Source organism: Natrix helvetica, assembly GCF_964273705.1.
Source record: "Natrix helvetica genome assembly, chromosome: 3".
Lineage (NCBI taxonomy): Eukaryota > Metazoa > Chordata > Lepidosauria > Squamata > Natricidae > Natrix > Natrix helvetica.
In genome coordinates, this window is record NC_138549.1 from 62,811,876 (window position 1) to 62,828,624 (window position 16,749).

The 16,749-nt window shown below is 39.2% G+C and overlaps 1 protein-coding gene across 1 annotated transcript; it reads right to left on the minus strand.

The window, feature by feature from the left end:
• Positions 1 to 3,779: 3,779 nt before the first annotated feature.
• On the minus strand, positions 3,780 to 16,696 carry CENPL (centromere protein L). The gene is made up of 5 exons (XM_081947673.1): positions 16,540 to 16,696; positions 14,989 to 15,165; positions 12,069 to 12,317; positions 6,045 to 6,593; positions 3,780 to 4,046 (listed from the first exon to the last, which is right to left on the minus strand). Exons 1-5 carry the CDS (start codon positions 16,579 to 16,581, stop codon positions 3,975 to 3,977), a joined length of 1,089 nt encoding a protein of 362 aa, XP_081803799.1. The 5' UTR covers positions 16,582 to 16,696; the 3' UTR covers positions 3,780 to 3,974.
• Positions 16,697 to 16,749: the final 53 nt, after the last annotated feature.

Consider the following 16,749-nt stretch of genomic DNA (forward strand, 5'->3'; position numbering starts at 1 on the left):
TGGTGGGTCAGGTAAAAGTGACCAAGAAAAGATACCCTTTGAAATAAGCAGATCCCAAGCTTTGTAGGGCTCTGATGGTGACAGCCAGCACCTTGAATTGGATCCAGAAACAAATTGGCAGCCAATGCAGTTCCCACAGGAGAGATGACGTGCACATTTAAGCCTGCACAAAATCATGTGGACCACTGCATTCTGAACCATTTGAACCTTCTGAATACTTTTCAAGGGCAGCCCCATATATAGCATGTTGCAATAGTCAAAAGACACTGTTTTACTGTATTAGGAAAAAGTTACAACACAATTAATTATTAAAACTTGTAATCTCTTATATTCTTTTATTCAGTTTTTATGTCATCCGTCTAAAGACACTCAGTAATTATAATACAACAGAAAAAAGAATAGAATTAAACATACAATAGAAATCAGGAACAAAAATAAAAAACAAGTGATGCAAATGATGTAAATGAAAAGCTATTTGAAAAAGCTATGAATGGTTTTTAGTTTGATCTCAGTAGAGAGCTCATTCCATACCACTAGTGCCTCAACAAAAGAGCAGAACTTTTTACCTTCACCAGGAATATGGAACAAGACAGGTGCACTTTTCTACATGATCTTAAGCAGTGGTTCTCAACCTTCCTAATTTCGTTGCTACTATGTAACATCGGGAGCCACAAAACCTGGGTGGGTGTGGCCAACTCAACATCACTCCCACCCAGTCACATGACATCCTCCCCCCCCCCAGACATGCCTACTAAGGTTTCATGGCTCAGTGTTTTCAGTGAGAATAGGGTCTCTCTCTTCCCCTCCCTCTCATTTGTTTTATTTTTCCTCTCCCTTTCTCTCTTTCCTCTTCCTTTATTTCCCGCTAATTTGTTTCCCTCTCTTTTCCCCCTCTCTTTCTCTCTTCAGCTCTCTTTCATTTCTTTCTCCCTCTCCTCTTTCTCCCTCTAATTTGTTCCCCTCTATTTTCCCTCCCTCCCATTCTCTCCTTCCAGCTCTCTCTCTCTCTCTCTCTCTCTCTCTCTCTCTCTCTCTCTCTCTCTCATCTCTTTCTTGCGCGTGCAAGCAAAATACCCTCCTGGGCCGGGCTCACGGCAGCGGGGACAGCGACTCCTTCCGCTGCCGCCACTGAGAAGTGAGTAGTTGGCTGCGCTGCGCAGGAGACTCCTCAGCTCCAGACTCAGTTCGGTCCCCTTCGTGTTGACTCAGGAAAGAGCCGGAGCAGCCGTCTCTGGATGCAGGGAGGGAAGAGTTCCAGAGCCCTGCGCAGCACAGTGGAGCTGGAGTTCTTCCCTCCCTGCACCCAACTAGCTCCTGCTGCTTCTCCCCATTCTCCTCCTTCCTGAGCCAACACGAAGGGGACCGCGGCTCGCGCTGACCTGAGTCTGGCGCTGTGGAGTCTTCTGCGCTGCGTACCCAGTTACTCATTTCATTGCGCAGTGGCGACAGCGGGAGGAGAGTCGTCCCCTCCGCCTTGATCCTGCCCAGGAGGGTATTTTGCAAGAGATAAGTGCAAGAAAAGAGTTGGAGCTCTTCCCGACACTGAGTTGCCGGCGAAGGACGCGGAATTGCAAAAGCAAGCGAGAGGCTTGTGCCTTCTCGGGGCGGAGAGCGGATTGCGCGATTGGGTCATCAGGGAGCTGCAAAGAGAGGGGCCAAAGCCTATTAAGACTGTTACCCATGCTAAGCATCTTAATAGGGAATCTCAGCATACGCGCATCCCACGTTCCTTTATTTTATTTTCCCCGCCTTGTTTTACGCCTCAGAAATGGTACCTCTTGGCTTCCGTAGCTCTGCCCATCAACCTCCATCACTCGGAGTGAGCTGCTTTCCCAGCGTCCTGTGCTGTGCGCATCTCTTTTCCCCCTCCTCACCTCCATTCCGGCTCCTATTTCCCCCCCCACACACCTCTCCTTGCGCCGCGCGGGGAACCCGAGCCGCTCCTTCCCTTCGGGCCGGCTTCTCGCCAGCCTCTCTGCGGGAGGCTCCTCAGCGACCCCTGTGAAAAGGCCGTTCGACCCCAAAAGGCACGACCGCTGCTGTACAATATTGTCTAAACTGTAGTTAGACCTGAACTGGTAACAAATTGCTAACATCCTCCCAATGTTAAGAAGCCAGTTAAGACTTGGCCAGAAGGGGACTCCCGTGTAAAACATATTGCATTCATATATACAGGTCATGACAGGCTTGTCACCATTACATAACTGCAGTTGGTGCACCAGCCAAAGTTGGGCAAAAGCCCACAAGACACAACATTCACCTGTTGTTCAAGCAGGAGACATGAGTCTCAAAAGATTTCCAAACCACAAATCTGCTTCAGAGATGGGTAACATCTGTTTATCCAAGGATATCAGCAACTTCACCTCACTTGGGTTCAGTCAATGTGTAGCGTAGTTGGGCAACAATACTTAACAGCAACTTGTCTAGCCTTGTTGGGCATAGCTTATTGTAGTAAAATAACTTTGAAATTAGACAAGTATATGTACAAATAAAGAGGAACTAATTATGTTAGTTGCACACTTGCTTTGCTTTTCATCCAAATAACACAATAAAAGAACTATTGGAAAATTCTATTTTAAGTGGCTTGAATTCAATTTTATGACAGGATATTATTTCTGCTTGGATAATTTTAATTATGGTTCATTGCAGTCAGCCAGATGTTTAGATGATATTTGGAATTTTATCCACCCATCAAATCCTTCCCAAGGACCTCCGGTTACAGTACTAGGCTGCTCCTTTTGCAATTTGACCATAGTGATTTTGTCAATGACAAAGATGTTCAAATGATACTCCAGTTCTGGAATTGCACCCAAAGCACTTATCAGTTTTTGTACTATCTTTTCTTTCTTTTGCCAGTTATTCAATTTTCAGGTCTTTATATTTTGTGATTTTCTCTGTTTCTTTCTCTTCTGCTGTCTTCAGGTGCAGCTATGTTCACTATCCAGACTTTTTTTTTATTCACAATTGTTAAGTCTGGGGTGTTATGTGGCAGGTGGCTTGTCTGTTTGAATACTTGATGTCTCAGAGTACTTCAGCTTCATTTTCTATTACTTTGTCTATTTTGTGATCTGACCATTTCTTGCTTGGAGGTAAATGCTATTTGTTGCAGATCTTCCAATGTACTATTATTGCTACTTTGTCATGTCGTTGTTTATGCAGACTTCTTGCAGCAGCCAAATCCACTGTTTCTTCAGCTTCTTTGCAGAGGTGGTATTTGCTGCCTGTTACTGTCTTCTCAATTCTGACTTTGTATGCATTTGTTTTAAGGCTTAGTCTTATGCAGCCAGAATTAGCCCCTCTGTCTCTTTCTTTAACTCTCCTGCACTTAGCCATTGCCAGATTTTTTATTGCATTATTATTATTTGAAATACATTTCTTAAAAAAAAAAACCATATTCTTAGCTAGCTTAACTATATGACAAGATGGCTAACTTTTGGTCCTTGCGCGTGTGCCCACACCCACAATGCAATGTGCCCCGCCTCCCTGCTTCATGACCTGTGCTCCTCCCACACATACTCATGACCTTCACACGCAACCCGTTATGGGCCTAGCAGGCCCCTCTAAAGCCTCCTGAAACAAAAAATGGGCTTGCGGGATGTGCGTTTTAAATTTAGGGAAGAGTTAATGATATAGGAAAATTGGATACTATCTCCATGTTTTTTTCCTGAAAAGCTCACCTGAAGTTAAAATCTAAAAATTCTAAAGTTTTTCCATATAGTTGGTTCGTTTTCTTTGAGCAAAAGTTCAATATGTAGACAGTTGTAAACATTATACTGTACTTTTGAATAATATATTTCTTTTAATAATCTATATTAGAAATATGAAAAGATGGAACTATAAAGCTCTTAATACTATATACAACACATTTAACCTACCATCTATTTAAGAGAAGAGTGGACAAAAACAATTTTACAATTTTTCCTAAATAATTTTCTGTAGTTAACTTTATGAGATATAACTCAGTAAATAATTTGTCACATTATCTTTGAAAGTGCCAGTTCTGTAAGCAGTGACAGAACTCCCATCAGATATTGGGCATGGTGAATCTGGTAAAAAAAAAGGGAGAGAAACATACCATTAGATCCTTGGAAAGAACACGCAAACAAAAAAAATCTAGCCTTTCTTTTAATCTAGCCTTCATATCTCAAACATTAAAGAAAACTTTATTTATTAAACCAGTGTGCCACCCATCTCACCAAAGGCAATTCTAGTTGGTTTACAGACATTGAATAAAATGCAATTTTAAAATATTAAAACAATAAAGATCTTAAATTTAAAATTTCAATTAAAATAAAACTGAGCAGAAGGGAGAGGGAGGGAGCAAAGTACACATGATGTTCCCTATTCCATTTAAAAGGTAAAGGTTTCCTTCACACTTACAATATGTGCTAGTCGTTCCTGACTCTATGGGGCAGTGCTCATCTCCATTTCAAAGCTGAAGAGCCAGCGCTGTGCAAAGATGTCTCCATGGTCATGTGTCCGGCATGATTAAACGCCGAAGGCGCACAGAACTCTGTTACCTTCCCACCCAAGGTTGATCCTATTTTTCTACTTGCATTTTCACATGCTTTCAAACTGCTAGGTTGGCAGAAGCTGGGAAAAGTAATGGGAGCTCACTCCATTATGCGGCACTAGGAATTTGAACTGCTGACCTTTCTGATCGACAAGCCCAGTGTCTTTAGCCACTGAGGTACTATGTCCCAAATAATTCATTTATTATTACTATTATAATAGTTTATTATTATTATTATTACAACAGTATATTATTATTATCATTATCATCATTATTATTATTATCATTATTATTATTATAACAATTCATTTATTATTACTATTCCATTTTATTCCAATGTGCTACACCCCCATTGGGGCCCTGGACGAATTGGTACAGCAAAGGCCTTTCAAAAAGTCAAAAGGGTGGAAGCAGATCTGACTTTGCGGAGCAAGATGTTCCAGAGGGCAGGAGCCATAACAGAAAAGGCTTCCTGGACCCAGCAGCCAAAATTCCTTGACTGAGGGGGTCCACAGCTTGCCTCTTCTGCCAGCCCTTTAAAAGCTTAAAACAAAACATTATGTACTTAATATCGTACTTTACTTTGTGTACTTTAATACCATTTTTCACTTTTACAAGTAGTCCTCAACTTATACCATAAGTGAGCCCAAAATTTATGTTGCTAAGTGAAACATTTATTAAGTGAGTTTTGCCCCATTTTACGACTTTTCTTGCAACAGTTAAGAGAATCATTGCAATTGTTAAGTTAGTGACGTCGTTAAATGAATCTGGCTTCCCCATTGACTTTGCTTGTCAGAAAATCACAAAAGGGAATCATATGACCCCCAGGACATTGCAATGTCATAAATATGATTCAGTTGCCAAGCATTCAAATTTTGATCACATGACCAAGGGAATGCTGCAATTGTTGTGTGAAAAACTATCATGTCACTTTTTTCAGTGACTAATGTAACTTTGAACAGTCACTAAACGAACTGGGGTAAGTTGAGAACTACCTGTCCAAGACTAAGACAGCTGTAAGCAGAAAGAAAAGTGTTCCATATTCTGGAGTAAGGTTTTAAAAATATGAAAATTTGAAGACATTTTTAAAAGCTTCAACTTTTTCTTTCAGATACTGATTTGGGTGTTTTATTTTCAAAGTCTCTACTATTGCAACCAACATATTTTGGTTGGTAAGTGGGATAAAAAAACCCATGTGTCTTTCAATCTGATCAAGGTTGCCACAGTTGCTTCCTAGCAGTCCATTCTGCAGGAACAAAGCAGCAGCAGAGGTCTTGCAGCTGCAGCAATCTTGCCTTGATTCTGAAGATACAGCAAAAAGGAATAGTGCTTTTTAATAGCTCCATCTTAGGTCATTCAGACATATAGACCCATACTCTTCCTTAAACTATTTGCAGATGATATTGCTGGGGGGGGGGGGGGCTTTGCATATGTTCAGAGGTGCCTAATGCCATTACAGTATTCTTTCCAAATATTTCTTTTTAAAGCAAATTCACATCATTATTATTGATCAAAAAAGCAAGTCGCATACCTTTATTTTTCCCAATGAATGGACATAGGCTACAGATGTAGAAACTTTCACTAATTGTGTAGATGATAAATATATCTTGAAGTGTCTATGAAAGTGCTTGTAAAGGGAGTTCATGAATAATTCCACTTCTTCCTGTTTAATTTCTCCCTGGATATTCTGTATTGAATCCCAGAGAGCTTTTGCGTCTTCAGAATGGATAGCATAGGAAATATCCAAAGGGTAAGGTAGACATGGCACAGAGAAAGTCAGTTCTGTTGCATGTGTGTGGTGGTCCATACTGCATCCAGACCATATTGCAGCCATCCATGCAAGATGGATAGGACTGATATGCAATGGGCTGAAATAACAATCAAAAGTTTGCTGAAGCCAAGTTTGAACAATATTTGAGAAACCCTGTGCACCATGTACAAGGAATAAAGGCAAACAAGTAAAATCCTCTGGGAGAGTCTCAACAAAATCACTTGTACCAGCGTAACAGAAACAACCTATCCACACCACCTTGTTTTCTTCTTCATTATCATCATCTACCATTCGAGGTCTCTGCATAATCTAAAGAAAATTATAAACACATATTCATGAATACATTTATTACAATTCTATAAAATTGAGATAATTTCTGAATTTATGATAAACACATTAATAAAAGTTATTCTTACTGAATTCCATATTGTATCGTATCATATGCTACAGATTCACAATCATCATCATCATCTTTCAATGACCCCATAATCCCTTGCGGGGTGGAGTCTGGCCAACTGAATGGAGCTGGCAGAGTGTTTACTGGCCGGATGCCCTTCCTGTCACCAATGCAGTTTTGTTCAGCAGATATATTCTCATTGTGCCCAGGGAGAGAAATATCTGCCTCTACCTAGGATTGAACTCAGCCTCCTGGTTGTGAGGTGAAAGCTCCACCTCCAGGCCACCGCACCACTCATGCTACAGATTCACAATGATCAGGTTAATTTCTAAATACATGGATATTTTGCAGGGATTCTATCGGATTTATGTGAAAGTACACCCTCCAAAGCTACTCAGTATTACAGTCCTAAAATATAAGTATAAGTATAAATCTTTATTACGGTCAAAGACCAGCAATACACATTACTTTTTACAATATATTAAAAAGTACTGATATTAAAATATTTAAAAAGTATTGACATTAAAAGTGGATAACATACATGTTCTCAAACTGTTTGGGTCACTCCCTGGTTTACATGGGTGAAAAGCCAATAGGTATGGGAGTAAATACAATGGTCCAGAAATTGTTAGAGATATGTCTAAATATGTGTACAAGATGACAACTATACTTCTGTAAACAATTTTTTTCTTGTGGACATTGCAGCAACACAGACTTTTGCCACTGCATACATGGTAGCTGGGTTTGTGTCCTGGAGGAGAAAACCTACATAAAAATTGTTTGCCCTCCCTGGCAATCTCTCTAATAAGGGGAGAATGTATGCAGACCTACAAACTCTGTATAGCTCACAGTGTAATAGAACATGTGAAATATCTTCAACTTCTCCTTTACCACATATACAAACCCATTCTGCTATTGGTGTTCTCTTATACCTGCCCTGGAGGAGTGCTGAAGGAAGAATGTTAAATCTGGCTCTGAAAAAAGCTATTCTTTGTTTTGGGAAGATCAGGTCATTTAGATATCTTGCCAATTGCCACACTCCATGTTTGATTCTGTCCCTACTGTGGAGAGGCAACCTATTTAGTTCTTGGAACTCCATGTCCTTCATTCAATTGATTACTACATGCTTTGCTTGGTCAAAGCCTAGGGACATTAAGAATACCAGTGAGAGCCCATAAGAGCCCAGTTTGTGATCAATTGTCTGTTTCCAGGGGGAGGGGAAGTTGTCAGTCAACACTAATGGGGACAGTCCCTCTGGACAAAAATGCATTTTAAGCCAATGAATAATCATCATCTTCCAGGCTCTTACCTGAATTTGAGGCATGCCTGTCTCAATTCTTAACTGGGCATTTGGAGTTCCTTTGGGTGCAGCTAAGATGGCTCGCAGGAATTTGGTTTGTATGGTTTCTAGCAAGTCTTTCTTTGCAAGGATTCCTGTTTGTGCCCCTTATAGAATTTGCACCAATGTTTTGGCCTCGAAAAGTTTTAAGGCAGCAGGTACTAACTGCCCTCCGCCTGTGTAAAAGAAGTGTTTAATTGCGTTTGAGGATCTGCTGGCTGCTTGCAATGTATAATCCAGGTGTGCCTTCCATGTCCCTTGCGAGTGGAAAACCACCCCAAGGTATCTAAATGTTCTAATCTGTTCCAAACTACGTCCTTCTATTTTCCAGGAGTATTGGCTACGTCTGGTCCTCAAACGCAATTAAACACTTCTTTTACACAGGCGGAGGGCAGTTAGTACCTGCTGCCTTAAAACTTTTCGAGGCCAAAACATTGGTGCAAATTCTATAAGGGGCACAAACAGGAATCCTAATTGCTCTCTTCAGTCCTATAAGAGTTTGTGAAATGATAGTGGCATCATCAACATATAAGAGAATTGGAATTTTGCATTGTGCTAGGTTAGGAGGATGGAAATCAGGGTTCTGTAAGAGATCAATCAGGGGATTGATATAGAAGTTAAAAAGGGAGGGGGACAGAATGCAACCCTGCCGTACCCTTTTGTACCCTTACTGGGCCGGTTAAACTCCCTTGGGCATTGCACCTCACTTTCAAGGTGGAATTGGCATACAATTTTTGTATGAGGAAGAGGAGGCGTTTATCGATCGTGGTGCATTTTAATTTCTCCCAGCGGGTGATCCTGGATATTGAATCAAAGGCCTGCCTAAAATCAAGGAAGGCCACAAAAAGAGAGGATTTTTTTTATACATGTATTTTTGTACTAAATGGTGGAGTACCAAGATATGATCCACCGTAGATCTTCCTTCTCTAAAACTGGCTTGTTCGTGTTTGATTATCCCTCCTGAAATTAGCCAATCCTGAAATTTAGAGTTTAGGTGTTTGGCATACAGTTTACTAATAACGCTGAGAAGACTAATGGGTCTGTAATTGCCTGGGTCGTTTCTATTACCTTTTTTATAAATTGGTATGATAATTGCTACTCCCCAATCTCTTGGCATATGGCCTGTTTTATCTATAAATGTAAACAGAGATGCTAAAAGTGGAGTCCATCAATTGGCGTTTTTTTATAATTATTTCTGGCAGGACATTATCAGCACCAGGTGCCTTTAGCCTTTAGGACTCCGATCAACCGGGATATCTCTTCTGGTGTAACAGGGGGCCAGTAAGGAGTTTGGTCCAAACTAGTTTGGCTCTCCTTGGTTACACAGTCAGGGTCAGTAAATAGTTCCCTAAAATATTCTTCCCAGGCATGAGTCGGTACCTGATTAGTGGGGGGTAGGGGAGATTTCCCCAATCCTCTGGTGATGTACCAAACAATGGATGTATTTTTTGTCCTGACTGAAGTAATTAATCTTCAGAGCCTCACTTTTCTTTTCTTTTAGAAGGGTATTATATTGTGCTTTCAACTGCTTTAAGTAGTGAGTGTGATCTTCAAAAGGGTCATTTTTACTTTTCCTGTACTCCATATTATATATCCTTTTTAGTTGCATGCAATCTCTATCGAACCATTTTTTATTCTTTGAAACCGGCCTTTTGGAGTAGTGTTCTGTTAATCAGAACAGAATTCAAATTTAAAATTAAAGTTTCAAACCCCTGTAACTAATAGCCTCCAAACTTATTCCTTAGTAGAGATGTACTTAGTTCTATGGTTTCTGGAACTAACATCCATTTGGTAACTTCCTTAGCATTTTTCTCATTCCATTTAATTTTTACCTGGGTATTTTGACTCTCTAACCTGGGTAGGTATGCTGTGCCTGCCCTTAGAGATTTCTGGTGTAATGTGACAGTAAAGAGTATTGCATTATGATAGTTTTCCAGTCGCGAGTCTACCTCCATCTTCTGTAAGAACTTCAGGAGGTCATATATTATCCAGTAATCAACTGTGGATTTTCTTCCTGATCCCCGATAAGTATATTCTGCTGGATAGTCGCCCCATGTGGACCCATTAAGGATACAAAGATCCAAACGTAGAGTCATCTGTCTTACACACAAACCTGCTCGATTTACTTTAGGGTCTTTAAATTGTCTGGAATGCAGGGATTCTCCTGTTACATTCTCATCATAGTGGACCTTAAATAGATTAAATAATGCTTGATCATTTGGTCCCATTATAGCGTTTTAAGTCCCCCCTATAATTATTGCTGCCTTGGGGTATTTGTCTGAGCAGCCAAGAATAAAATCTATGCTGTCTCAAATCTTGTTGATCACATTATTTTTATTAAGTGGGGGAATATAGATATTAAAAAGCAAAAACTCCACCTGTTTAAATAAGATTAAGGTAGTTACAACCCATGGCTGGAAAGATGGAATACACATTTAAATTGCAAGGATGTATTAACAAATATCACAATACCCACTTTAGCTCTTCCCCCCCACCTTGCTTGGGACAGCCGGGATTGAGTTAACCCAATAAACATCTAACTGAATCTCCGCGGAGGCCCAGGTTTCCTGTAAGAAGAGGATGTCAAATTGTGACATATAGTCAAAAAAGAGTTGGTCTTTTGATGGAACATACCAACCCACTATATTCCAGATTATAAGGGAAAGTGGGTCATCTTTTGCAGCTCATCAGGAAACTTGATTTATACAAAGGGAAGTTGTCTGGTTGTTGCCATGGATTGAGGTGTCATCACACACAGAATTGACCTTCTCTAAAAGTAGGGGGATCCCATCTAAGTCCTGTGTAGACTCCTGAGGAACTTGTTCAGGATAAGGTTTTAGCACCAGCTAACAGAGCTTGCCATTCCAATGCCTCTTCTCTGGGTATAGGGCAAGGAGTTATTATGTCATACTTCATTCTTTGAAATGGTGGCTCTGACGTGGGTCGTCTCTCAGTTTCTTGGTTTGGTGCTGAAGATGTCATGGGATATTCACATAGGGATGAAAGCATCTCCATCTCCATTGGGACCTCTAATGGCCCCTTTGGGTCTTGGCTTCTATTTTCCATGATCTTGTGTTCATGCAATCCCTTGTCCTCCGGGGGAGAAGTGAGAGGCTCAATTATTTGGGGAAACCAGATCTATATGCGGCTCTGCTATGTCCATTGTGACCAATAAAGATTTCTTTAAATTTTCTAACTTGAATAATATATTGTCTTGTTCTTTCCTAAAGTCCTAAAGAACGACTTTCAAAACAATTAATTTGAAGATTTTTCCCCTCTTTTCAATAGTGTCCAATTGTAGGATACTGTCTGAACGAATTCCTGCAGTTCTCTTGGCAAATTTTTTCAGAAGTAGTTTGCCATTGCCTCCTTCCTAGGACTGAGAGAAAATCACTAGCCCGAGGTCATCCAGCTGGCTTCTGCCTAAGGCAGAATTAGAATTCAGTCTCTCAGGTTGTAGCCTGCTTCTACTCACAATCCCACACAATCAAACTGGCTCTCATTGGCAGACAATCTTTGGTAACTATAGGAACCTACAGATTCAAAAGCAGTATATTGCAAAATACCACAGCAGGACCAAATTGTTCCCCTTATGACTGTTCAGAGCTGCATAAGTATGGAGCAGAGGTTTTGGTCTGATTCTACTGGATTTGTTTCATGCTATCTCACCAACAGAAACCTGAATTTTATAACCTTCCAACCCATAGTTTGATCAACGGAGCTTTGCTGGTGTGTGTGTGTGTGTGTGTGTGTGTGTAAATATATATTCTTTCTTTCATCTTCCTTAATGGGTTCAATAAACTTTCACGAAAAAATATTTTACATTACCTGGGTTACCTGGGTTTGAATCATCTGGGGAAGGAACACCAGGAGTTAATTATAAAACTTTAGTACAGATATATATATAGCTGCAGTAGGTGGATAAACAAAATTATCTACAACAAAGTTCTTTTATAGCCTGCCCACTAGGATATCTGTCAAAAGTATCAAGACAAAGCCATTGTTAGTAAAAGAATAGATTAGTTACCTATTAGATAAGCCTACTTACCTCGATAAGAACTGCTGTTTGTTTTTTTCCTTTGGTTTTTGAAACAGAAAATGAAGAAAACTTCGCTTGAAACATTAAATCAGTTTCACCATCCAGTATGAATCTCTTTTCCTTTTGTGCAGTAATAACTTTACTTAACTGTTTAGAATATTCCTGCAATTGTCCATAAGAGAATTTATGCAGAGGAGTGACACTGTTTAAGGTCCACTGCTTAGTTACAATGAATCGTATCCGATAACCAGCTTCCTCCTGCAACAAAAACAAATTTTATTAATGAAAAAAAGAATTAAACTCTATATTTTCCTGTCATAATTTACAAAGCAGAGAAAACATTATTATAAAGAATTTACATAATACTTTGTGTTATTTTTGTACCTTTCTATCTTAGTATGTTATCTAAAACAGTATTTATTGCTTTGTGACTCAGAAGATAGCAAAACTGATAAGAGAAAAATACAAAGGGATAAAATACACCACTTTTCCCTTTATTAACAGAATTAATAAAGGATTCTGTATTATAATTTATTTAAAATAATATCAAAAGGAGATAGTATATTCAGTAAATATTTTTTACATATATAGCCTGGATTTACATAGCATTCTAAGTCATAATTTTTTTTTTAATTTGCGCACTATAAGTTATGATTCACCATTCCTTTTCTAGAAAGCAATGTTAAAGAAAGCACAAAAAGAGCAAACCAAAGAAGCTAAAGACTTGAGATGAGAAAAAAATAAAAGGACCAGTTAAAAGTAGCTTACATCAATACTTTATTTTTGCGTGCGTTTTTAGTCTCACAAACCATCCTTGCTTCCATGTTGTTCCATCATCTCATACATTGCCTGTTGTACTTCAAACTTCCACTATATTTTCTTGAGAATTCATCAACTTCATCTAAGCACAATTTCCTCAAGTATTCTCTTCCTCCTCAGCCTATTCTCCCACTTTCTTCAGTTGTTCTTCATTTTCTCTATATAATCTAAGTAACATCAGCACTTTTACCTGGGCCCTCACATCTATATTCAATTCACATTCAGCTGAATGGCCGCTTGCCTTCAAGTAAGTTTTGGACTGTGGGTGACTGCCTAGACATGTTGCTGTAGTTTTCTTGGCAAGGCTTTTCAGATGTGGTACCAATTTGTGCCTAAACAGGATCGGAATTCACAGTGTCTCACTTTCTAGCCTGGTGCCTTCCTTAACCACTACACCAAACTGGATTACAATTAGCATCTTTTTATTATTGATCCTGTGTCTTTTTGTTTAAGTACACAGGTAATTCTTAATTAATTCAGTCTCAATGCCTTTGTTTTTTTCCAACATACAGAATTCTCATTTCCAAATAACGAAACAAGCAGAAGCACAATTATAAAATCATTTTATCTAGTTTTGATTGACATTTTAACTCACTACCCATTAGTAGAAATGCTATTAGTGGGTAGTGAGTTAAAATGTCAATCAAAAGTACGTCTTAAAATTTATCTGTCTTTTTACCCACCTTTAATAAAATTCTTTAACTTGCTTTAATTTTTCACCATTTATGTACAGAGGTTCTTAAAAGTTTGTGAACCCAGTTTTTCGTTTAATACTTTAATAACCCAGTTTTTCAATATTTGAAGACCATGTTCCACAATAAATAAATGAATAAGTATAATGTTTGTGGGTTCTTTATCTAGATTTTAGAACTTGAGTGGAGAACAGTTGATATGACCACTTTTAGGTAATATTTATGCAGAAATATTTAAAGTTCGAAAGGATTCAAAAACTTTAAATGAATATTTTGCTCACTTCATCTTTCTACACAACTATCCTCATGTTTGATATATAATTTTAATTTATATTCGTTGCATCATCAGTAACATTTGCTGCAAACCATTCAGGCTCTTGGCCAACTGCCTATCATCTGCACATATATTCATATCACTAGAATTATTTGCCACACATTTATATTTATATAAATCAACCAACCAGACAGTATACATTTTTGCCATATTCTCTGCTGTGTCAAATTCTTTACTAAATTTTTTATTTATTCATTTTTAAAATTTCCATACTTGTTTAACTTTTAGCATATCACATTCAGCAGCCAACCCTTCAACTCCAGAGAATACCATATTTTTCGGAGTATAAGATGCACCTTACCCCCCCCTCCCCCCCAAAAAAGAGGGTGGAAATTTGGGTGCATTTTATACTCTGAATGTAGCTTTTGGGGAGCTTTTTTTCAGCCCTAATTAGGTGCTAATGAGTGATCTTCCATTTCAGGAAAAGAACCCTTCATTAGCACGTCATAAGTCCTGGAAAAAAGCTTCGAATATTTTTACTGCAACATACTGTTGGAAAAATTTCCCTGGGAGAAGCCAAAGATTTGAAGACTGCCTTAAGAGGTACTTTTTTTCTCCAGTTTCTATTTTTGGGAGATAATCCTCTCAAGGGCAAGGCAGAGAGTTCTTGTGGCTATGTGATTTCTATTCTTTTGAGGATATCCCTTTAAGGGCAAGGCAGGGATTTTTCCCATTGGCTATCTGAGTTTTCTCAATGGTTTCCCTCAGGCAAGCACTGGGTTGGTTTGTTGAGTCAGCTGTGTTATATTTTAGAGCTGTTAAGTGCTTTTGGCTGAATGGCCAGACATCTAGTTAAGCTTATTAAGATCCCCCCTTTAGGGGTGTCCTTTTATTATGCTATTGTGTTTGCTTGCTTTTCTGGTGCTATGGGAATAAAAATGAATACCTGGTAGGCTATTTTCCCCCCCAAAAACTAAGGTGCGTTTTATACTTCGGTGCATCTTCTACTCCGAAAAATACAGTACCTGTCCTGATGAGTAAATTTGTGGATGCCTGCCCTTAGAGAGTAATTTAAATTGCTTAGTTTTTAAAAGCTGCTTCCTGTTCAAACATGTTGCCAGTTACACTCTTCATTGTTCCTTACCTGTAGATCTGGATTTTGTGAAATCATTATCTTAGCTGGAGTCTGACCAAATAACTTTCTTTCTTTGAGGGATAGCACACCTCTTGAAAGATAGGCAGTGTTTGTAAGATTTGATCCATAGTCTGTACTTGCTCTTCCGATAGTCTTCATTCTCCTGTAATTAGAAGTGCTACCATCCTGTAAACAGATTATAATTAGACAAACATGTTACACAAAATAAGAAAATCTCATCTTATAGTTTGATATGTTGTACTGACATAATACATGAATCAGAAAGTAGCAAATTATCTTTCAGCATATAAATCTGCTCAGTTGCTTGAATACCTTCATAACCACTATACATAACTTTGGTGCATTATGATTGTAAGGTTTTTGAATGCAGCTCAGAATCTGATAAATCCAATGAAACTCTGAACACGAGGCAGTTGATAATCAGCTTTTATTTCTAGCTAGAAACCAAAACTGGGCGACCCTTTTTGTCTCCCACCTTAACAGGAGGCAGAGAGAAAAGCAGCTGCGTGCAAAAACATTTTTTCTCAAACTTCTTATAGTTTACAAAGCTTGCACTGATCATCATAGTGTTAGAAACATTATTTCATATCACACAAATGATTTTCTTCCCCATGATTTTCTCAGTGCTTCTGCAAACAATGAACCTTAGGTAAAAGAAATAAATTTTCTGGCATATAACAGAACTTTGTTAGCATTATTATCTCGCATTAGAATGTTGGGAATACATAATTTAAGTTACAGCAAACAGGCAGAATTCACATTTTGCATTTCACAAGAGGTTTGTGGCAATTTGCCTAGAGGCTTCTTTGCAGTTGACACATTAGGTTACAATGGAGCTCCTCTCAGCAGCAATAACAAAAGCTGAGTTAGGTTACACTCTGTGTATGCTCTAATCCTTTCACAATTAAATGGCTTCTTTATCTGTTAAAGGGACTGAGAATGAAGTTCTTCAAAATAATATGGAGCACGTAAGCAACAGAGGAAAGATATGCCATTTTAAAATATCATTACAACAGCAGTTCGAATCTCACTGGCTCAAGGTTGACCCAGCCTTCCATCGTTCAGTCCGTAAAATGAGGACCCAGATTATTGGGGGCAATATTTTGGTTCTGTAAATTGCTTAGAAGGCTGTAGAGCACCATGAAGCAGTATATAAGTCTAAGTGCTATTGCTATCAGGTGACGGATAAATTCATCTGAATCATCTAATTAAGAGAATTTTGTTGAATCATCCATTTAAAATGCTGAAAATAAAGGAATAATGTCTGGCTCTGGAGAACCACCTTTGTTGGACTGGAGAAATGAGTTGTCAGACAGACAGCAACTTTATTATGGCCAAAGACCAGCATAAATACGAAAAACACAAGGCACACCCCTGTTTCACCGGGCCTTGGGAACCCAGGAAATTGGGTGGCATAACCACTCTTACGACGGTCACGTGGCGAGACCAAGTTTGGGTAAGGACTTCCCGCAGTTGCCCCTCAAAAGATTCCTATCGGCGCAGCCTAGAAAACCGTAACACCCGCAGGCCTTGTCTTACCCTTCGGCGATCGCGGGCCCCCGACAACCGCCGGGAAGACATCGCTCCCGAATCTTTGAGAGAAAAAGAAGCCAACACCACTTAAAACCGAGGCGGGCGGTTTCTTTTTTGAAAAAAAAAAATCCCGTCTCCCGACAGCCAGTTCGGCGGTGGAGATTGTTGTGCGCATGCTTTGGAATGTAGCGGTTTACGGCGCGAGATCGGGGTTCC